The following is a 25,031-nucleotide window of genomic DNA, read 5'->3' as shown; positions in this document are numbered from 1 at the left end:
AACCTCCAAAGGAATAGCCATATCAGGTTCCTTCAGCAAGCATCTCTGAGCAATGGCAACAGTGTCAGGTTTGGTGTCTGTAGACAGAAGAGATTCCCAGGTAAGGCAGTCCCCAGATGGCACTTCCTTCAGCCTCTACTCCATTTTTTGTCCCTGTTCTTCTTTTGGACAGGAACATTTCTGGGTTAAAAACTTTGAGATGGGTGGATGGCCCCATCATTCAACCAAGGGCCTTGCCTATCTGCTGGAGGTGGTCTGTACAGGTTCTACCTCTCTTTCTTTACACATTTCTGCTAAATTCATCTGTGGTGGGTCCTGGGAACCTCTTGTTTACCTGGAGTCTGGGAACCTCAGTGGCTATCATCAGTTCATCAGTTCCTCACCCCTCACTGCTACATATATTTGTATGATTTCCTGACCCTCTGAACTTCTCTCCAGTGCCCACCTTTTTCCTCCCCTTCCTCTCTCCATCCCAGGTCTCCCCTCCCAGGTCCTCCCTGTTATGATCATCCTGTTCCCCCTCAATGAAGGACTGAAGCATCTACAACCTGGTCTTCCTTCCTCCTAAGCTCCATGTAGTCTGTGGACCTTGTGAGCTTTACGGCTAATATCCACTTATCAGTGAGTAAATACCATGTGTCTTCTTTTGAGTCTGAGGTACTTCACTTGGGATGATATTTTCTAGTTTCATCCATGAAGCTCCAGCTTAGGGGGATACTGGAGCTGTGGGACAAGAAAAGGGTTGGTGGATGAGAGAGCACCCTCATAGAGGCAAAGGGGAGGGAGAAGAGGTCAGATATGAGTTTCAGGGTTTATGGAGGAGTAACCAGGAGGTGGGATATCATTTGAGATGCAAACAAATGGAATGACTAATAAAAATTAAAAGAAAAAGAACTCAGTAGAAAGCTTCACAAACAGAATAGATCATATAGAAGGAAGAATATTGGAGCTTAAAGTCAAAATAGAAAAATTGGATTATTCAATCAAAAATGACTATATATAATATATATGTATATATGCTGTATGATACTATGAAAAAATCAAATCTATAAATTTTTAGCAAGGGAGGAGAATTCCATGTTGTAAGCATATAATATATCTTTAAGAAAATCATAAAAGGAAATTTCTAAAATCTAAAGAAAGAGATAGCTATCCAGGTATAAGAAATATACAGAAACAAATTGACAGGAACAGAAAAGAAATTCCTCACATCATATTATTGTCAAAACACTAATACAGATTATAAAAATAGTTTCCAGAATATGAGAAGATACAAAGTAAATATGAAGAGAGGCCCATTATAATAATTATTTTTTCTTATTTTTAAACACATCATTTTTATTGATTATTTGGTAATTTCTCATAATACATCCTGACCACCCTATGTCCCAGTCCTCTCAGATTCACTCCCACCATTGTTGCCTCCCCACTCCCTGGGCCCCAAGTCTCTTGACGGTTAGGTGTCTATTCTCTGACTGAGTTCAGACCTGGCAGTTTTCTGTTGTATATATGTTGCTGTCCCCATATCAGCTAGTGTATGCTGCCTGGTTTGTGGCTGAGTGTCTGAGAGATCCCAGAGGCCAAGGTTAGGTGGCCTTCCAATAGGGTTGCCCTCCTCAGCTTCTTCAAGCTTTTCCCTTTTTCAACCACAGAGGTCAGCAGCTTCTGTCCATTGGTTGGGTGTAAATAACTGCATTTCACCCTTTCAGCTGCTTGTTGGGCAGTCATGATGTACCCGTGTTTGTAAGTAAACTATACCATCAGTAATAGTGCCAGGTTTGGGGCCTCTTCCTGAGCTGGATCCCAATTTGAGCCTGTCACTGGATTTCCTTTTCCTCAGGCACTTCTCCATTTTTGTTCCTGCAGTCCTTGCAGAAAGGAACAATTCTGGGTCAGAGTTTTTGACTATGGGATAGCAACCCCATCCCTCTACTTGATGCCCTGTTTTTCTACTGGAGGTACACTCTACAAATTCCCTTTCCCACTCTTGGGCTTTTCACCTAAAGTCCCTTCTTTTGAAACCTGAGAGTCTCTTACCTCTCAGATCTGTAGTACAGTTTAGAGCCTTCCCCCACCTCCTAACTTCTGAGGTTGCCTGTTTCCATTCCTTCTGCTGTCCCTTGGAGCTTAAGTCCTGCTCCCACCCAATACTTGATCAAGTTCTTAATTCTCCTCTCTGTTGCGTTTCCCACCAAGGTCCTCATCTCTCCCCCTCTCCTTCTGTGATTGCTTTCTTCTCCCTCCCAAGAGGGATTGAGGCATCCTCAATTGGGCCATTTGGTTTCTTAGCCTTCTTTAGTTCTGGGGATTGTATCCTGGGAGTACTGTACTTATGTGTCTCATATACACATATTAGTGAGTACATACCATTCATGTCCTTTTAGGTTTGAGTTACCTCAATCATTATTATATTTTCTAGTTCCATCTATTTGCTTGCAAAACCTAGGATGTTGTCCTTTTTAATGGGTGAGTAGTATTCCATTGCTAAAATGAACCACATTTTCTGTATCCATTCTTCTGTTGTGGGACATATGGTTTGTTTTAAGCTTCTGCCTATCACAAATAAGGCTTCTATTGAACACAGTGGAGCACATACTCCTGTGGCATGGTGATGCATCTTTTGGGTATATTCCCAAGTATGGTATAGCTGGGTCTTCAGATTCCAATTTTCTGAGGAACCTTGAGAATGATTTTTCATAGTAGTTTTACCACCAGCAATGGAGAAGTATTCCTCTTTTTCCTTATCCTGGCCAACACATGCTGTCACTTGAGTTTTTGATCTTAGCCATTCTGATTGGTGTAAGGTGGGATATCAGGGTCATTTTGACTTGCATTTCCCTAATGACTAAGGGCTTTGAATATTTGTTTAAGTGCTTCTCATCCATTCGAGATTCCTCTGTTATGAATTCTCAGTTTAGTTCTATACCCCACTTTTTGATTGGGTTGTTTGGTTTCTACCAAAAGCAATCTATATAGATTCAATGCAATCTCTATCAAAATCCCAATGCATTTCTTCAAAGACATGGAAAGATCAACTCACAAATTCATCTAGAAAATTAAAAGACTCAGAATAGAGAATACAATTCTCAACAATAAAAGAGCTTCTGGGGAAATCACAATCCCTGACCTCAAGCTATACCACAGATTAATAGTGATTAAAAACTGCATGGTATTTGTACAGAGACATACACATTGATCAATGGAATAGAATTGAAGACCCAGAAATAAAACCACACATTTACAGATACTTGATATTTGAGAAGGAAGCCAAAAATATACAATGGAAAAAAAGAAAGCATCTTCAATAAATGGTTCTGGTCTAACTGGCCATCTGTATGTAGAAAAAATGAAAATAGATCCATATTTATTGCCTTGCACAAAGCTCAAGTCCAAGTGGATTAAGGGCCTCAACATAAAACCAGATACAGTGGATCTAATAAAAGATAAATTGACAGTGAGTCTCAAACTCATTGGCACAGGGGGAAATTTCCTAAACAGAACACCAATGGTTCATGCTCTAAATCCAAGAATTAATAAATGAGACTTCATGAAACTAGAAAGCTCTGTAAGGCCAAGGACATAGCTAATAAGACAAATCAGCAACTTATAGATTGGGAAAAAATTCTTCACTAACCCCACATCTTATAGAGGGCTAATATAGAAAATATATAAAAAAAACCTTATAAAGTTAAGCACCATTTTGACTATGTTAATCCTGGCAATCCATGAGCATGGGTGGTCTTTCCATCTTCTGAGGTCTTGTTTCATTTCTTTCTTCAGAGACTTGAAGTTCTTGCCATACAGATCTGTCACTAGCTTGGTTAGAGTCACACCTCAATATTTTATATTATTTGTGACTACTGTAAAGGATGTCATTTTCCTAATTTCGTTCTCAGCCTTTTTATCCTTTGAGTAGAGGCAGGCTACTGACTTTTTTAAATTAATTTTATACTTAGACACTTTGCTGAATTTGCTTATCAGCTGTAGAAGATCTCTGGTCAAAGTTTTGGGGTTGCTTATGTATACTATCATATCACCTGCAAATAGTGATATCTTGACTTCTTCCTTTCCAATTTTATCCCTTTGATCTCCTTTTATTGTCTAATTGCTCTGGGTAGAATTTCAAATACTGTATTGCATAAATAGGACAAGAATGGGCATCCATGTTTTAACCCTGCTTTTAGAGAGATTGTTTTATTTTTCTCACCATTTAGTTTGATGTTGGCTATTGGTTTCTGTATATTGCTTATATTATGTTTAGGTATGTGACTTGAATTCCTGATCTTTCCAAGTCTTTTAATATGAAGGGTGTTTTATTTTGTCAAATGCATTTTCAGCATCTAATCTAACTCCTCTCTCTATTACCTATCTACCTGTAATATCCCTTTTATCTCTCATTCTATCACCTATCTATATATTTTTTGTTAGATAAAGGAATATAGATAAAGCAAGAATCTTTGAATGACTTGCTATGAGGGATATTTATAATTACTTCATTATAATCTAATTATGAGTTTCTTAAAAAGCAGAGCTTTACATATGAATTTAGGTTTTAATACTTTAGATAGAGAAATATTAGAAGAGATATGATGAAAAGTATATGGAACTTAGCTTTAGTTAAATATATATCATTGTAACATGATGTATTATCACTAGATTCATTTTTCATACCATCTCTTAACAGTTGATGCAAGTTATTCCTTTCATACACTTATGTAATATGCAATCATTATAGAAGGGGGACTCACAGTTGAAATCCATGGAGAAGAGAAAGTGATGTTCATATATTTTCATGTCCCCTTTTATTCTGTTTTTCATTAGCCCAGTTTCCACACAAAAAGTATTTTTTCATTAATTTATCCACATTGCATCATTGTGCCAGCTCCCTCCCTTCTCTTCTTTTCCTCCCATTCTCACACTCCTCATTTCCTCCTCCCCACAAGGAGAAAACTCCCAATAGATACTATCCCACTCTGGGATATCCAGTCATAGCAAGACTAAGACCATCCTATCCCACTGACACAGAAACTTTTAATGAACTTTCATGTTGTGTCTGTATCTGACCCCTTGTTGGCCACACAGGAAATCAAAAACTGTATTTATTACTTTGACTTTTCTTCTGAGTCCATAAGATGAAAAATATTTTGTGTGGGAGGTATTGGTACAGTGGTTCATTATCAGCTCAAACAACATGGATATAGCAGCAAAGACTGTGAAGTAGGAGGTAATTAGGTAGAATGAGGTAGTCAGCTAGTGAGATGAATTAATTGATAATGGCATCTGGTATGAGAGTTCAATCCCTAGTCCTATTAGGAAGCTTACCCCTACAAATTGTCCTCTTCTCTATGGCATATATAGTTTTTATTATGTCATTCTATAATACTGTGAGTCACATGAAGTATATGGTTAAAAATTAATATCCATTAATGTAGTATTGTACCTTGGTGGATTAAACTTGGATTCTTGGTTTCAAGGCATCTCATTGAGGCATTTTAAAACACACCAGAATATGATAGGCTCAAATAAAACGATTCAGGACCTAATATACACATATTCATATGATATTCAGTTAATATATGCCAATTTCTTATACCATTTCGAAAGCACATGGTCTTTAGAGCTAATGGATCCCACTCTCATTTTATGATCTGGATTTAGAAAATTCTGAAAGATATTCTTGGAGAAAATAACTCATGGTAAGCATTGTTCTTTGCTATACACAGGACACTGAGCAGAGATAATCTATAGTGAAGCACAGAGTTTAGTAACTTCTACTTAAATATGCATTTACATGAGTTTAACACAGATTAGTCTATACACCGGAGGGCAGACAGCCTCAGACAGAAATGGGAGGAAGAGTATCTGATAGCATACTCTGATAGCAGGACCAGGACTCATCAAGAAAGAAGTGGAGAGGAGGGTAAAAGTGCAAACTTTGATGCCAGAAGTTTTAGCAGAAAGGCTTTATGCTAGAACCACAAAGGGTTTGGTCATAGTACAATAGCCTAGTCATCTTCAACTGCCCAGCCAGTGTAAGCTAATTCCTGTTTCTGTATGAGAATGACATTCCCACTTGTCTACTCCAGTTAAATCCGTAATATCGGGGGTAAAAGCCTGATTAAGGGTAAGAGGCATTAAGGCTCCAAAAGGAGTTCTGGGCCTTCTGGATATTCAGACAGTCGCTGGTATCTCCTAACTCAGACGTGTTCCAGATTATTCTTTCCAATCGTTAACACGCCTCTTATTTAGGCATAAAGATACCCCAAGAAATGATTCGTAAATGGTTAAAATTGGGCATTGTTTCCTGGCCAGCATGTTTCCAACCTATCCTAATTTAATTCCAAGCTGTCCTTAGCTTGGAATTTCTCTCAAGGAATCTGATTTATCAAACAGGTTGTCCTCAGAGTTAGCAACAGAGGTCAAGCACATTTCTTAGGGCAGTCCCACAGAACACAAAACTGTTTTAGATACTAGAGAGTAATCAAAGGGCTTCCCTCACTCAAGGACATTAGCTAGAACTGTTAGATCGGAACTTCCTGGTGCTTGCCTTCAGCAGACCCAGTGAATTAGTATAGGAATACCAAAATAGCCCCAGCAGGGAGGGCACCACTGCTCTTCACACCTGGATACCTCCTTCACACTTGGATACCTGCTTCACATCTGGATACCTGATCCTACCGATCTTGATGTGGCGGTCACTTGCTTACGTGACTTCAGTCTTGTGCTCTGATCCTATTGACCTTGCTGTAACCCTCACCTGCCTACATGACTCTTGTCATCTGCCCTGCTTTCTGTACACTATTTAAGTCTGAATTTTACCTTGTACAAATACATTCATATTCAGCACACTCTTGTGTTGACTCTGTTTGTCATCTGCCGACTTATTGCCCACTTGACCAGAACTCTCATCCCGCGGAAATTGCGGTCCCCATAATGAACTGGGTCCTTGGCATGAGAAGAAAACAATGATGTTACTAGTAGAAACATCTGACAAGAAGGAAACCCATACATTAAATAAGCAAATACTGAGTATATCTTCACATCAAACACAGAAAAAGACATTTATTTTGGAAAATATTCACCCCTTTAAAATGTAGTATTCCCCTTTTTTCATAGAATAGACTTTTTACCTCTTTAGGATACTACATGTGAATAGACGAAGCCTTTATTCAAATGCAGCATTTATGTGAAGTTCCCAATAAAACAACTGTCCTGTTTGAAATGAGAATACTTAAAATTGAGTTAAGTAGCAGTGCTCCCATATTGGAAGCTATCTTGAAATATTAAATTATTCTATGACTTAAAAATTATGTCTATTCTGGGTAGCACATGATTTTTTTTTTAATGTAATGTAAGGTTGACAACAGTAAGTGATAAAATTGTGTTTGTCCTTTTCAGTTAAATGGTTTAACTGACAGACACTACCCAAGTCCCCTGACATCTTTATGGAAGATGTTCCCCTCAGACTGCTTTATGGAAGATGGAGTTCTTCAGTGCACCTTTCACATCTTTATTCCGAAGAGTGTAAATCAAAGGGTTGAGTAATGGGGTGACAAAGGTGTAGACCAGGGCGATTTGGCGGTCCTCATCCTCTGAGGTGCTGGAGCGAGGCCTAAGGTATACGAGGCTACAGCAGCCATACTGCAGCAAGACCACAGTGAGGTGAGAGGAACAGGTAGAGAAGGCCCTCTGGCGTCCCTCTGCGGAGCTCATTCGAAGAATTGTAGAAGCAATGAACACATAGGAGACACAAATTAGCAGGAATGGAACTGTCAGCACCAGGATGCCCACTACATAGAGGACTGCCTGGTGCACGTGGATGTCAGCACAGGCTAGGCGCAGAACTGGGGGTACATCGCAGAGGAAGTGGTTGATTTCCCGGTCATGTCCACAGAAGGGCAAGGTGAAAATTAAGGCAGTGAGCTGCAGGGAGAGAAACAGAGCCAAGCTCAAAGAACCCATCACCATCTGGATACACAGCTTTTGGGTCATGATGAGGCTGTAGTGCAGAGGGTGGCAGATGGCCACATACCTGTCATAGGCCATGACTGCCAAAAGAAAGCAGTCAGTGCTTCCTAGAGTTACAAAGAAGAACATCTGTGTCCCACAACCAGCCAGTGATATAGGTTTCTGCGTCCCAAAGGTGTTAGAAAGCATCAAGGGTACCACATCTGTGGTGTAGCAGATTTCCAAGACAGATAGACTGCTGAGAAAGAAATACATGGGCGTGTGCAGGGTGCTGTGAGTGCATACTACCCAGATGATGGCTGTATTACCACAGAGGATCATCAAATATAGCAGGAGGAAGAGGAGGAAGAGGAGAGCCTGGAATTCAGGGACAGTGGTGAAGACACGGAACACAAATTCTGGGGTCTCAGATTGATTGAGGACAGGCTTTCCACTCAGCATGCCTTGTGTGGAAAACAAACAAACAAATGTGGCCTCTTATTTACTGAGTTGCTTCAAGCCTGAGGAAAATCAGGGAGGCTGAATTTGAATTTTTCTTCTGTTATTTCCTTATTAAAATTTAGTTTCTATCCCAATATTGGGAAATAAATTCACAGTGAAAAGTCTGGCATATTTTTCCATAGAAATCTTAGTAATGGAGATGCTTGACTACAGACAAACTTCCAGATAAAACTGGTAGATGCTTCTTCCATTTATTACAGCATTTTAATTTAACTGATAAGTACTAACATTTTGTTTGTATGTAAGACGGTGTATTTTGTACACATCTTTAAACAGGACAAACATATATTTAACTATGGTTAAAGCTAGTCAAATAGATGCATTGTTCATGTATTTGATATAGATTCTTACTCCAATGGAATATATAGATATTAGTATGTAGAGCGCCTGTAAAGATCCTAGGTTTTTTTGCAATAAAGTTAAATCACTACCAAAGTGAAGAAGCACAATCATAAATGTACAGGCATTTTCTCTATCACTTTCACCTTTACATATCAGAACTCTAACCACTCTTTCAGTTTTCATTGCTGAAAATTAGTTTAACTGTTTCAGTTCCTGCACGTAATGGTGATTTATGTTCTTTATTGTGCTTTAATATCATATCTATACCTCTACATCATATCTGCAAAAATTGCTCAAGTTGTTCTAGCATTGCTACATACTAATTCTCTGTTCTTTTCCTAGCTGTTCAGGCCTTACATGTGGCCATACTCCATTTATGTTACATCTAGTTTGGACTCTATAACAACCTGGGCTATTATCTTCAGTATGATCTTTTATGACATACACTTTTCATATATTTCCCATTTTATAATTTATTTAAATCTCTTTCAGTGACCCAAAGCTTTTCAATTCAGATAAAAAAATTACCTCACAATGAATTAAACATAATTGTCTTAAGATTTGAGTAGTGTTACCTGAGATATGAATAGATGACAAAGAAACAAAAATGCAGTAGAAAAATTAAATTTTACATGAGAAGTATTGTGTGAAATAAAGAAAGCATAATATGCATTAGGAATTGCATAATAATTATAGATTAAGCATTTTCAATTAGATTGCAATTGTATTTAAATATTGAATAAACAATAAAATGTTTTATAATTTAAAGAAAAAAATTTCAAAAATAATTCTATACCAAGTTATAGTGAATTGTGTTCTAAAGCAGTAGGAAGATTGTTTGAGATTTACAAGGACATAGGAATATATATTGTTAATTTTAATCAAAACTTTCCAATAAAGACTCTATATTCCTGGATTATCAATTAGATTACACAACTCCAGACTAGCAACTCATCATGTAAAATAATGTTTTGAATAATCACACATGAAATATATCTTAAAACTGAATCATTAATGTAAATTATTAAAAGAAAAATAGATTACTAGGAATAATAAAACATTTAATATAAAATCATGTGCATAAAATATATACATAAAAGTATAATCTATAAATGTAAATTACTTGCTCATATTTTAAGCTAAAATATGTATAATCAGGCATGCACAAGAAACAATATTATGCAAATAACCTCAGTCTAAATAAAAACAATTTAAAGTATATTTTACTAAGGTGTGAATAACTAGGAGCATATATTTCAAAATAATCATACATAGCTTAAGAATCAGATTATTCATTTCTAAAAGCCATATGATTAAAAAATATAATATATAGTACAAATGGCTGAAAATGAAAAAAGTGTGATCAAATTCTAAAATAAAATTACTGCCAATAAATCAAGAAAGGTGAATAACTCACTGACGAATATAAGTTTCAATCAGGTTTATGCTCTCTAAGAGACTCTTAGAGACATATGCATTACATACACAGATATGCATGTATATGTACATATACATATATGCATGTGACATACACATATACATATATATATACATATATGTATATTTGCATGCATATACATATATGTGTATTATTTAAATAAGCAGTGTTTATTAAATGGGATGTGTAATGACAGAAAGGCTAACATCAGTTTTAGAATTATGCTTTATCCAGTCTAAATTTTTTGACCATCTAAGCAATGGTGGGCGTGGGTTTCCTCTCACTCTGTGGGCCTCAAGTTAAATCAGACATTGGTTGGTCACTCTCATAATTGCCTTATTTTATGTACATTTATTTATTTATTTATTTATTTATTTATTTAGTGTTTATTTGTTATTTCTAGGAGGCCTGCTCCTTTCTAAAGGGAAATGAAGGTTGAATAGATCTGATAGAGAGGGTAGGTAGCAAAAATCTAGGAGGGTTGGAGGGAAGCTGAACTCTGATGCGGATATATTATATGAAAGAAGAGTTTATATTCAACAATAAAAAAGAAATACACTTTATCTATGAAACACAAGCAAACTGAAACAACACAGAGTAATGATTGGCTTAAGAAACAGAATACACACACACACACACACACACACACACACACACAAATGTATGCTCAGTGAGATAGTCACAATCATGAGCACTCTGAAGTGAACTGTTGTGAGGAATTATCAACAATCAATGACTCAACTGGTATGCCATGCTAACCAGCATGACTCACTCTGTACAATATGCTACATGATGACTGCTTGAGTGTGAAGCCCATAGCATCCCCTACATGATACTTCAGTATCCCTAACTTCCAAATGGCTTGCTTGATTATAATTCATTCCACCTTGTCTAAAAACAGCATATATCATCAGTAATACTTTTATATGCATTTAATTATATCTAACAATATATGACAGTGATTATAAAGCATTTAATGAATGCTAGCAATGTTATGCTTTAGCAATAGTTAATAATTATGCACATAAATGTTGCAATCAGATAACCATAAACCATAACCTCTAAAAACCACAAGAATGAAATAAATGAGAAGAATATTTTATAATTTTCTACTCATGTTTGACATAAGTATGGTGTCACACTTTATTTTAAATTAATACATGATAAACTTAAGAAAGGCTTTGATTTTCATTAACTTTTATATTCAAAGTAAAGTTCTTAACATTTTGTCTAAAGGTTGATGGATTCCCACCTTTCAACCAACCAAAATAAAAGAGCAATTGAATAAGTGAATAATAAGTAACATGTCAGTGAATGAACTTAAAGAAGAATAATGCACTGACAAATCCTGCTATACATAAAAACAAAGGAACATTTTTATTTGCCAATTAAAATAAAGCTGAAAATTACAAATAATGTCATTAGAGGAAAACTAAATTTTCATATTGCAAATCCAAGAATTTGAGAGACAGGTCAATTCTCGAATATCCACACTGAGTGTAATTGCTATATACTTTTATTGTAGAACAACTTGATACAGTACAGTGAAAAACTAGAAGAAACACATACCCTTTGATCAGGAATATTGTCTAGAGGAACTTCTTTTTTCAAACCACCTGTCTGTAAAACATAGATAGGAATATTTGCTATAATTTTCAATGGAATGGAGCAAAATTATGATCAAGTACCAACAAGAGAAGGATACTTAAGGATGTGGTGCAAGTCACTGAAATAGTCTAAATGACACTGTGGAAAATCTAACAAAATCAGGAAAACTATTAATAGTGAGATTGTAAAACAGCATACCACACAAAAGTAATTATATATACTCACATGATGAAAGTACATATCTGGAAATATTAAGAATTGGCATGTGGGATTGATGATGTTGTCCTTCTGTTTATGGCTTTGTCTTTCTCTGTGTAAATGTATTATAATGATCACATAGTTCTCCAGTTAGGACTGAAGAATCTGGGTTTTTGCTCAGCACTTGAGAAAGTTTAAGGAGATAGGATGGTAGAGTGCTAATTGATTAAATTTGTGGTCAGATGCAAGTTTTAAGTCCAGTACTCTTACTTGCAAATTTAATTTTCACTGTTATCACATTGCATGCATTGTTTAGCTGTTTAATATGTGACAGGGTATACAGATATGTGCTCTGTGAATAATTTATAAATGCTGAATGTTTTAAATGTGTAACACTTTTAGGCTTAGCAGAGTCTAGAGAATGTCCCCTTTCAGCTCTCTCATTGAAGTGGAGTTCTCCTTGTATTCTTACTTTTCATTCTTGTTTTCTTTTTCCTTTTTTTTTGAGATAGGGTTTCTCTGCATAGTTTTGGCTGTTCTGGAACTCACTCTGTAGACTATGTTGGCCTCAAACTCAGAAATCCACCTGCCTTTGCCTCCCAAGTGCTGGGATTAAAGGCATGTGCTACCACTGCCCGGCCCAACACTTACTCTTTCATTTCATGTTTTCTGTAATGGAGGGTGAAGTTCTTTAGCACCATGTACTCCCAGGCTGTGTTCCTCTTCTAAATCTTTAATAATAAGAAAATGAGTAAAAGACAAAGGAATATAAAACAAAATACATCAAAGACATCAGTAAGAGAATTACAAGCACATATCAGAAAAACCAAATAAGGTAAAAGTTGGTTCCAGGAAGCATTCAGAAATGGTCATTTTCTTAAAGCAAGAAAACCAAGGTAGCAATGATATAAACATGAATAAGTGGTCTGGATCTGATTCATTACATATTCTTTTTGTGGATCAAGTAAAACAGAGATGTTTGGAATCTTATGTCTGCAAGCACAAATTCCAAAATGTCAAAGAAAAAGAGTTCATATATTTAAGGTTAGTCTATGGGATCAAAACATTATTAAAATGCAAATTTGAATTTCAAAATTTCATATTTACCTGTCCTAAGGTCATTACTAAAAGTTTTAAAACAACTTTGTCCATGCAAACAGGTTTCCATGTGACACTCAAACATTTCTTTTCCCCAATTCAACAGTCTCTGCAAACCCACTGGTTTCATTTTTATCATTAATACTCTATGGATTTTCCTAAAACAATTTTTGGAGACAACTTCAACTTTGCCATCATCTTCATGTAATGAATACATATGTGCGACAGTGTTTACATTGCCCCATATAATCCTGATACAAGACCACAGTTTGTTTCATTTATTTTTATATTCCTGTCCCCTTATTTGTTTTTCTTTGACCTAAATTATATTAATCTGTTAATCTGCAATCCTTTAAACCAGGTTTCAAAGCAAATATTGAGTCACTCTTTCTACAGCCCAATTATGCTATAATTACTTTAGACCAGAAAGACTGTCACTTCTCTCTTTCCATTCATCATTCATTGATGTTTGTCTGGTGCAGACAATAGTGTTAATAATATTATGAAATAATGATAAACTCAGTTGAGATAAGTTATTAGTCATTGTTCAACTAATGAGTGGACAATATAAAGCACAAAAATAATTTTTTACATCACTCATGTTAGTAGCACTTTGTAGCAATTATTACTCAGTACTTGAATGTCTACACAGTAAATTGGTATTGATATACATTTTAGTAAATAAGAAGTGCACATTGTAAATCTTTTTCTGACCATCAAGTTTCCTCAACTGTTTTATTATCAGCGATAAAACAACCTGGAAACATTGAGTATAAACTATCAACTCTAGTCTAATAACTATTAGCTGTTAGTCTAGTCTAGCAATTGAGAGAAAGAAAAGTCATGATTGCTAAATTTAGCTTAAAATAGAGGAATTTAAAGACTCTGGAAAACTACCTGCTGAACTGGGTATTTTAAAACAAGAATTCTCTGTCCTTTATAAATGAAAATTATTGTAGTAAATTTGAAAACATTTATTTATATTCTTAGAGATTTACTGTATATATTCTCATGCTAATATCTTGTGAGGAAGTAGTATAATTAATTTTACAATAAATTTCAACATGAAATGTGTAAGTTTTAAATTAGACTTTTTATATTTCATTGACATTCAAAAATGCAGATGAGAAAATGCAGAACAGTTCTGTTTGCATTTTTTGTTGTTATTTTATATTGTTTGAATTTCTGATTATTGCCCAAACTAACAAATGAGACAGGGAGAAAAGAGGGGGTTGACTTATTCTTACATTGACCTATAACAACAGATTATACTTTATAATATTTTCTAAAAGGAGATAGTCTTAATGATTTATATTTTTTACTGACTGAGAATTTTATATATTTATAATCATTGTTTTGGTGAAATCCAAACCCCATTTTTTGCTTTCGTCTTCTCTCCTATCCTATTACCACTGTTTCTTCCTACCTCATGTGTTCATTTTTTCCTTTTCTCTAACTCCTCAGCATTCACTCAGGGCTATCTGTAAGTGTACAGCTTATAGGAGCACAGGTTGTCTCTCTGGACAAACATTCCTAAAGAAAACCTACTCTACTTCTCTCAGCAGCCATCACTTGCAATATTTCCTGAGTTGAGAATAGGCCACTCTGGTCTTGTCACTATTAGCCACTGAGATTTCCTCTGACTTGATTGATGACTTAAGTTTTAATCTGACCTTATCACATATGTCATGCTAGACAATTCAACCTTGTATCTCAGCTTTGTTTTCAATGTTTGTAAGTGTAAAAAATTATCCATACTTTAACAACATACTTGTGGCCTATACATGTTGATATTCATGACTACTCACTTTCAGTTGTGAAGCATTATAGAAATTCTATTTTTTATTATTTGTGTGAAGAAAATATTTATTAAAATGGAGTCTTTTAGGTGCTCCCTCAACAATTTAAAATTTATTTTTCTCCACTAGCCATCTAAGGAAACTCACCAAAGAGCAAGTTAGCTTTGCTGCTGAGATGTTGCTTCCACAGATAACTGAGGGAGCTCCTCCAGAGAAACTTTGTCAGTCTTCTTACAGGTAAAAAGATAATGAAGGTTCATGAGGTTTTGGTCAGCGTCATACAGAGAGAACAAGAAGGCAGTATATCATGGCTTCATAAGTTTGACATGGTGGTAGGAAAAGTTCTTTATACTTTGATATTCAGGAGAGTAGAGGCTCTTTAGAAATTAGTAACTAGGCTAGAATTGGGTGTGATAGCATTCATAAGAGCCATGATATTATGGAGTAATTCAAATTTCAGTCTTGACTACGAAGACTTATGTTCTTCTCAATAGTGTGGAATAGATTCTGATATAATTGTTGAGTCCATTCTTGGCTGATCTAGTTAGGTATTTGAATGTCCTTCATGGAATTTCTATAAAATTAATGAGTCCCTTGATAGAATGTAAAACCCTAGTGGAGCCACTTAAATTTAATTCAACTAGAAAAAGATAAAAGTTAAAGAGAAATTTTTCTGTGTGCTCACTATAAAACTGTTCCTGGGGTTCTAGTCAGTATCGATAATTCCTATGTGACATCTATTGGGAAATTGATGAAGATATATTCTAGATCATATATTCCAAGAGTTTCTGAAGACAGATATTTATTCCAGCTTGAGACCCCGAAGCAAGTAACATACTTACCTAACACAGGCCCAGTCATCTGGAGAGCCAGGGAATTATTTGTGGTCATTATAGTCCCAAGGCCACAAGGGAAATTAAAAAATTGCATTTCTTTCTATGATGAGAGATGTTGGACTTCATTGGCACCATAAATCTATTAGCTTTAAAATACAATGAACTGTGACAACATTTTCAAAATGAGAGTGTATAATGTATATTTAATTGTCATTTTTTGTGGTTTTATTCTACTTATTCTCATTCTGTGTCTTATTTCTTTCTATATAACATCATTAAGTTTCATCCATATCTCTGTAGATAAGGGCTCCATCTTTAATAGGTAAACAAGATAAAGGGTGTATGTCTCATATATACTTTCTCCACTCAGTGGTTGATAGACAACTGGTTTGAATCCATTTTAGCTGTCCTGAACAATGCTCTAACAAGGGAGTATAAGTTTCCCTTTGAAATACCAATTTCATATTTTTGGATATACTATCATTCTAAAATATCTTGATCAAATGCTAAAATTTACTTCTGTTTATTGAGGAAGCTCCAAACTGCTCTCCACAATTCTCCTAACTTATACTAGCAATGGTAGGAAAGCTTCTCTCCTTCTTTGTATCTTTGTTAACCTTTGCAATTTATTTACTTTTTTTGGTTTCTTAACATGAACAATTCTAGGGGCGGTAAGATTAACTGTGAATTTTGGATATACCCATGAGAAACATGTAGTAAATTGTTATTGTCATTGCTTGGTCATTGCAAAGCATGAATATCTATCAAAACATGTGAAATCCCATACATATGTACAGATTCTCTATGGCAATTAAATAATTAAAACATAAAATTATAGTACTAATTAAATGTATTTAAAAATGAAATAAAATTATACTAATATATTGACATTAATTTACTCATTGATTATTTTGTTCCTTTTAAGGTAAATTATTTTATTTATTTTTAATTTTTATTGGCTATTTTATTTATATTTCAAATGTTATCCCCTTCCTAGTTTTGCCTCCAAAAATCTCCTATAGGACCCCTTACCCCTGCTTCTCTGAGGGTGCTCCCCCACCAACCCACCTACTCTTGCCTCACTACCCTAGCATTCCCCTATACTGGGGCATCAAACCTTCACAAGACCATGGGATTCCCCACCAATTGATGCCAGATAAGGCCATACTCAGCTACTTATGCAGTTGGATCCCTGGTCCCTCCATGTGCAGTTTTCAGTTGGTGGTTTAGTCCCTAGAAGCTCTGGGGGAGGGGGACTGGTTGGTTGATATTGTTGTTCTTCCTGTAGGCTTGCAAACTCCTTCAGCTCCTTCAGTCTTCCTAACTCCTTCATTGGGAACCCAGTTCTCAGTCTGCTGGTTGGCTGCAAGCATCTGAATAGGTATCCATAAGGCTCTGGTAAAGCCTCTCAGGAGATATCCATATCAGGCTCATGTCAGCAAGCACTTCTTGGCATCAGCAATAGTGACTGGGTACAATGGCTTATATGGATGGATCCCCAGGTGGGGCAGTCTCTGGGTGGCCTTTCCTTCAGTCACTGCTCAACTCTTTGTCCCCGTATTTCCTTTAGACCGGACCAATTCTAGACTAAAATTTTGAGATGGGTGGGTAGCACCATCCCTCAACTGGGGGCCATGCCTAACCTCTAGATATGGTCTCTACAGGTTCAATCTCCTCTTTGTTGGGTATTTAGGCTAAAGTCCTCCTTGTTAGGTCCTGGAAAACTCTTAGGTCCCTGGCATCTGCAACTTTCTAGTGGCTACCCTCAGTTTCCCTTCTCCCAATGTTACAGGCCTACTTTCAAATTCCTGACCCTCTGCACTTCTCCACCTTTCCTCCCATATATGAACTGGCTCCTCTTTCCCTCCCCCTCCTCTCTCCATCCCAGATCCATTTCTCATTCTACTTCCTAGAGATTATTCTTTTCTCCCTACTGGGTAGTACTGTAGACTCCACACTTTGATGTTATCTTCTTTCTTCTTGGGTTTCATATGTTCTGTTACTTGTATCATGGGTATTCTGAGCTTCTTTTTGGCTAATATGCAGTTATCAGTGAGTACATAACATCTGTGTTCTTTTGGGACAGGGTTATCTCACTCAGAATGATATTTTCAAGTTCCATCCATTTGCCTGTGAATTTCATGAAATTATTGTTTTTAATAGCTGAGTAGTACTCCATAGTATAAATGTACTACATGTTCTGTATCCATTCTTTGTTGAGGGACATCTGATATAATAACACTTGGCTATTATAAATAAGGATGTTATTAACATAGAAGAGCATGTATCCTTGTTATATGTTGGAGCATCTTTTGGGTATATGCCCAGGAGTGGAATAGCTGGGTCCTCAGGTAGTACTATGTCAGATGTTCTGAGGAACCACAAGAATGATTTCCAGAGTGGTTGTACCAGCTTGCAATCCCACCAGCAACAGCGAAGTGGGATTTCTCCACATTTTTGTCAGCATCTGTTGTCACCTGGGTTTTTGATCTTAGCCATTCTGACTAGTATGAGGCAGAATCTCAGGATTGGTTTGATTTCCCTGATGACTAAGGATGTTGAACATTTATTTTTTTGTTGTTATTTTTTGTTTTTGTTTGTTTGTTTTTGTTTTTGTTTTGTTGTTTTTTAGAGACAAGGTTTCTCTGTGTAGGCTTGGCTGTCCTGGAACTCACTCTGTAGAACAGGCTGGCCTTGAACTCAGAAATCTGCCTGCCTCTGCCTCCCAAGTGCTAGGATTAAAGGCTTCCATCACCACTGCCTGGCTAAACATTTCTTTAAGTGCTTCTCAGCCATTTGAGATTCCTCAGTTGAGAATTCTTTGTTTAGCTTTGTACCCAATTTTAATAGGGTTATTTTATTCACTTTCTTCTTTTCACCTCACCCTATCTCTGATATTTAAATTCATGTAACTTATTTATGATGCTATTAATTTTATATATGTGTAGTTAATCTGTTTCATATCTGTACTGGCTGGTTTTGTGTGTCAACTTGACACAGGCTGGAGTTATCACAGAGAAGGGAGCTTCAGTTGGGGAAGTGCCTCCATGAGGTCCAGCTGTGGGGCATTTTCTCAATTAGTGATCAAGGAGGTAGAGCCCCTTGTGGGTGGTGCCATCCCTGGGATGGAAGTCTTGGGTTCTATAAGAGAGCAGACTGAGCAAGCCAGGGGAAGTAAGCCAGTAAGGAACATTTCTCCATGGCCTCTGCATCAGGTCCTGTTTCTTGACCTGCTTGAGTTCCAGTCCTGACTTCAACTGGTGATCAACAGCAATGTGGAAGTAAGCTAAATAAACCCTTTCTTCCCCAACTTTCTTCTTGGTCATGATGTTTGTGCAGGAATAGAAACCCTGACTAAGATAAATTGGTACCAGGAGTGGGGTATTCCTGTGACAACCTGACCAAGTTTTGGGGAGGACTGTGGAAGGACTTTGTAACTTTGAGCTAGAAGAGCCACTGATTGTTAAAAACTCCGTGGGATGTTCTGCAGGAGCTTGGAAGATCATATAGAGAACAGTGCAGAGATGGAGGCCTGGCTTGTGAAATTTCAGAGGGAAGATTAAAGACTCTTATCAGGGCCATGTTGTTTTAATTGTGGATATTCTGTGGTTTTGGTTAGCTAGGGCTGAAGTATCAGCTGTAATTAACAAGATACCAGAACTACTAAAGAGAAAACTTTTGCATTACTGGGACTATTGATGCTGATTAGCTGGAGCTAAGAAATTAGCAGTGATTAAGAAGAGACCAGCATCACTGAGGCGACATCTTCTGGGAAGTGTTTTCTGATAGCACAAAGAGGCTATGATCCAGAGATAGCCAAAATTGTACCTTGTGCTGCAGCAGGACTTGGTAATGTGTAAGAGTCACCCAGGTGGTACTTGTTGTGAAGGTATGAAGGGGTCATGAAGAGCAGCTGAGGCTCGGCTCAGTGAGAGGCTAAGGAAGGCCATTGGTGAAGGGGCAGCCTCAGTTTGCAATTGATGGCCAAAGGCTGAAGGGGTCATGCAAAGGAATTGAGGCTTGGCACCATGAAGAGAATCTATGAGAGGCTATTGATGAAGCCTAGTTACAGTAAAAGACAGCAGTGTTTTTGGAATGCCAGTCCCATGCAATGACCACCAAGAACAACAGCAGCAGTGGAGTACAGGCATCTGGACACTAGAAGACAAGATGTGTGCTACAAAGGGCAGAGCTGGAGAGGTGACTCAAGTCCTTGGAGGAGCCCAGAAGATCATGAGTTGGATCTCAGACATTGATTTTGCTTTTGATTGTGACTGTGCCCTGATATTTTTCCCTCTTGAAGGAAGAAAGTATTTTAATGGAGCCCACAGTTAACAGACGTTGAATTTAAAAAGATATTGGACATTTTAAATAGATTGAACTTTTAATATGTAAAGACTGTGGGACTTTAGATCTTAGGGATGAATAAGAAAGTAAGGGCTGAGGCTTAAAATAGTGATGTGTTTGTGTGTCAAGTTGACAAAGGATCAATTGTACTTGCTGGTTTTGTGTGTCAACTTGACACAGGCTGGAGTTATCACATAGAAGGGAGCTTCAGTTGTGGAAGTGCCTCCTTAAGGTCCAGCTGTGGGGCATTTTCTCAATTAGTGATCAAGGGGGTAGGGCTCTTTGTTGGTGGTGCTATCCCTGGGCTGGTAGTCTTGGGTTCTATAAGACAGCAGGCTGAGCAAGCCAGGGGAAGCAAGCCAGTAAGAAACATCACTCCATGGCCTCTGTGTTAGCTCCTATATCCTGACCTGCTTGAGTTCCAGTCCTGACTTTCTCTGGTGATCAACAGCAATGTGGAAGTAAGCTAAATAAGCCCTTTTTTCCCCAACATGCTTCTTGGTCATGATGTTTGTGCAGGAGTAGAAACCCTGACTAAGACAATATTCAAGATCCATAATTCATATTTACTAGGATGTCACAAATATTCTTTCAATTATACTTTGGTCAGGTTTGACCATCAAGGTTTGAATGTAATGAAGTAGACAGAGATTATACATAGATTTTATAAAGCTTATGGTTAGAAATTACAAAGGAGAAGAAAGCATATAAGCCAAACAAGAAGCAAGGGTAGGCATAATTATCAATATTTCAGCAAGTATGAAAGTTAAATACATGAGGTACTCCAGGGGAAGATTCCCAGGAAGAATAGAATCACAGTGAGGTAATAGTAGCATAGGTAGAAGGTATTACTTTAGGTAGGTTACTCAGAAAGTCCAAATAGGGAATATTCTGTGAGCTGAGATGTGCTACCCAGAAGACAGGTAGATGTACAGTCAAGACAGAAGCAGCCGGAAGGCAAAAATTCCTTGATAAACTAATGCCAGTATTTCCAATATATTCCCAAAAGACAATGTCTCTTAAATTAATAAAATAAAAAAATGCTTTACCTTTTTGATCCATGGTGATGTTCAATCTAAAATCCATATTGGTTCACAGAACGTGCCCAATTGCATAGGGAAGCTATGCTCAGACTTATTTTCATCTAATTTAGGTTTCTTGATAATCTCTCAGTTTCTTGAATTCTCGAAAATTAATCACAATGAGTTCACAATATGTAATTAAGCACATTTTGCAGCAAATTGCTAAGGTGAATTTGTGTGAGCTCAATAGACTGAAATGTGTTCTAGTCAGTGATTATAAGAAAGACTAGCAGCTAACAATGTTGCTACCATTTTTCAACTAATCAATGCTGAGTAAGTTTGATCATTTAAAACCTGTTTATAAACTCTGACATTAAAATAGATTAAATTAAATTGTCCATAAGGACTGAAAAATAAAAATCACAAATGGATAGAACTCTGAGGTTTACTGCCACTTGAGTAATTTAATGAAAAATTTCTCATACAAAGAGAAAATGGTCAAAATGAGAAATAGATGTATACCTCTATATTTGATTATTAAAAATACATTTTACTGGGCACATTTAAAAATATGCAACAAAAGTATTTGAGATGAATATAAATTGAAAAATTGACATTCTAGCAAGAAAAACTAATATCCATCTAACAGTTACTCTCCCGAGGATTATCTGTGGCAAGGACAGCCAAAATCTACAGCCAAAAAACAAAAACTGTTAAATAACCTCCCAGAGGTAGTGAGATGGCTTAGTAGTTAAGAGCACTGACTGCTCTTCTAAAGGTCCTGAGTTCAAATCTCAGCAACAACATGGTGGCTCATAACCATCTAATGAGATCTGATACCCTCTTGTGTCTGAAGACAGCTATAGTGTACTTATTACATATGACAATAAATTTTTCAAATAAAACAACAAACAAACAAAAAAACCCTCCCAAATTAGTAGTTTTAAAACCTGTTATTCTGGTAGCCAGTGGATTTTATGGGTTTCTCTTAGGGTTATCCTCACAATTTGGGGGGAAAAACCTTTCAGATATCAAGTTTGTGCACAATCTTCCCTTTCAGTTGAGGTGGAAATATAAAATCTTTCTCTACACAATGTAATACCATTTTCATGTACTTTCTACTATGGTCTGTAACTTTCACTAGGGCCTTGATGCTGTGGAGTTTTTGGCTTTACAACCTACCATTAGACTTTCTCACAAACAACTCAGCGTTTTTATTGTAACATGAAGAACAATAGGGAGCCACAAGAGTGATGGGATGCTTGCACATAGGGGGAACATTGCGTATATGTAGTCTAGCTTATGCATTTTACTGCTTCACTGTTTTGAATAACTTTTATTTTCCACTTATATCAGTTGCCCTATAAATTGAGGATAAAAATTGTCTAGACCTCCTAAAAGATTTATAAGGTTAAAAATGTGTAAAACCTTCTTAAATTCCTCCATTACCATCATGAGATACGATTTTAGATCCAAATCTTGCTTTTCTGGTGTTTGGGGGTGTCTAGGACTTGCTGTGGTGGGAGAACTAGTTTCTGATGATGCCAAGTAGTCTTGATTTCAGTTGGTAAGATTCTTGCAATTGCCTTTCACCATCTGTTGATCTATGGTGTTAGATGTTCTTGCTGTCTCTGGCTGGAGCGTGTTCCTCCTGTGGGTCTGTAATTCTGCGTCAGCACTTCTGTGAGATTAGCTCTCCTCTGGTAAGACCCATGCACAGAAGTCTGTGGGTTAGCCATCCCTTCTGAGTCCCAGGGTCAGAGCACTCCCTGGAGACCAGTTATCCAAACTCAGGTGACAGCAGATGCTGGTGAGGTTGTGGAGAAAGAGGAACACTCCTTCATTACTGGTGGGATTGCAAGCTGGTACAACCACTCTGGAAATCAGTTTGACAGTTCTTCCTGAAATTGGACATAGTACTACCAGAGGACCCAGCTATACCACTCCTGGGCATATACCAAAACATGCTCCAACATTTAATAAGGACACATGCTCCACTATGTTCATAGCAGCCTTATTTATAATAGCTAGAAACTGGGAACAACCCAGATGTTCTTTAACAGAGGAATGGATACAGAAAATGTGGTGCATCTACACGATGGAGTACTACTCAGATATTAAAAACAATGAATTTATGAAATTCTTAGGGAAATGGATATATCTGGAGAATATCATCCTGAGTGAGGTAACCCAATCACAAAAGAACACACATGGTATGCATTCTCTGATAAGTGGATATTAGCCCAGAAGATTGGAGTACACAAAGTACATACCACAAACCATAAGAAACTCAAGAAGAAGGAAGACCAAAGTGTGGATACTTTGTTCCTTCTTAAAAGGGGGAACAAAATATCCATGGAAGGAGTTACAGAGACAATCTATAGAGCAGAGACTGAGAGAGGGACAATCCAGAGACTGCTCCTGGGAATCCTTCTCATATTCAATCATCAATTCCAGACACTATTGTGGATGCTAGCAAATACTGGCTGACAGGAGCCTGATATAGCCGTCTCCTGAGAGGCTCCGACAGTACCCCGCTAATACAGAAGTAGAGGCTCACAGCCATCCATTGGACTGAGCACAGGGTCCCCAGTGAAGGAGATAGAGAAAGGAACTAAGGAGCTGAAGAGTTTTCAGCCCCTTAGGACAAACAACAATATGAACTAACTAGTACCCTCAGAGCTCCCAGGGACTAAACCACCAACCAAAGATTACACATGATGGCACTAATGGCTCTAGCAGCATGTGTATAGCAGAGGATGGCCTAATTGGTCACCAATGGGAGGAGAGGCCCTTGGTCCTGTGAAGGTTCTATGCCCCAGTGTCGGGGAATGCCAGGGCCAGGAAATAGGAGAGGGTGGTTTGCTGAGCACAGGGAGGCAGGAGGGAACAGGGATTTTTTTTCTTTTTTCTTTTTTTGTGAGGAGAAACTGGGAAAGGAGACATCATATGACATGTAAATAAAGAAAATATCGCTCTTTCTGTTCCCAGTGCAGCCATGGCTCGTGGTCCCAAGAAACACCTGAAGCACGTAGCTGCTCCAAAACATTGGATGCTGGATAAGTTGACTGGCGTGTTTGCTCCTCATCCGTCCACTGGTCCTCACAAGCTGAGGGAATGCCTGCCTCTGATCATTTTCCTAAGGAACAGACTTAAGTATGCCCTGACTGGAGATGAAGTAAAAAAAGATTTGCATGCAGCGATTCATTAAGATTGATGGGAAAGTCAGGACTGTTATAACCTACCCTGCTGGGTTTATGGATGTCATCAGTACTGACAAGACTGGAGAGAACTTCCGTCTGATCTATGACACCAAAGGTCGCTTCGTATTACACCGGAGGAGGCCAAGTACAAGTTGTGCAAAGTGCGAAAGATCTTTGTAGGCACAAAAGAAATCCCACATCTGGTGACCCATGATGCTTGTACTATTCGATAACCTGATCCCCTCATCAAGGTGAATGGACACCATTCAGATTGATTTGGAGACAGGCAAAACAACTGATTTTAGCAAGTTCGATGCTGGGAACCTGTGTATGGTGACTGAGGGTGCTAACTTGGGAAGAATTGGTGTGATCACCAACAGAGAGAGACATCCTGGCTCTTTTGATGTGGTTCATGTGAAAGACACCAATGGCAACAGCTTTGCCACTCGGCTTTCCAACATTTTTGTTATCGGCAAGGGCAATAAACCATGGATCTCTCTTCCCCGAGGAAAAGGAATCCGCCTCACTATTGATGAAGAGAGAGACAAGAGGCTAGCAGCCAAACAGAGCAGTGGGGGAAATGGTCTCTAGGAGACATGCTGGAAAAGTGTTTGTACAAGCCTTTCTAAGAACATGCTAGATTAAACAGCATGATGAAACTAAAAAAAAAA

General features: G+C 37.4%; 1 protein-coding gene and 1 pseudogene across 1 annotated transcript; one reads left to right on the top strand and one right to left on the bottom strand.

Moving 5' to 3' along the window:
- Positions 1 to 604: 604 nt before the first annotated feature.
- On the top strand, positions 605 to 25,031 carry LOC116101098 (annotated as a pseudogene).
- On the bottom strand, positions 7,462 to 8,409 carry LOC116101097 (olfactory receptor 10Q1). The gene has a single exon (XM_031384784.1). The coding sequence runs from the start codon at positions 8,407 to 8,409 to the stop codon at positions 7,462 to 7,464; it is 948 nt and encodes a 315-aa protein (XP_031240644.1).

This window comes from Mastomys coucha, unplaced genomic scaffold (genome assembly GCF_008632895.1).
Source record: "Mastomys coucha isolate ucsf_1 unplaced genomic scaffold, UCSF_Mcou_1 pScaffold21, whole genome shotgun sequence".
NCBI classification, from domain to species: domain Eukaryota; kingdom Metazoa; phylum Chordata; class Mammalia; order Rodentia; family Muridae; genus Mastomys; species Mastomys coucha.
The sequence above is the reverse complement of the archived record's forward strand: the minus strand, read 5'-3'. Positions and strand labels throughout refer to the sequence as shown.

Coding starts and splice junctions, on each gene's coding strand:
- LOC116101097 (XM_031384784.1), bottom strand. CDS start 8,409: ATGCTGAGTGGAAAGCCTGTCCTCAATCAATCTGAGACCCCAGAATTT.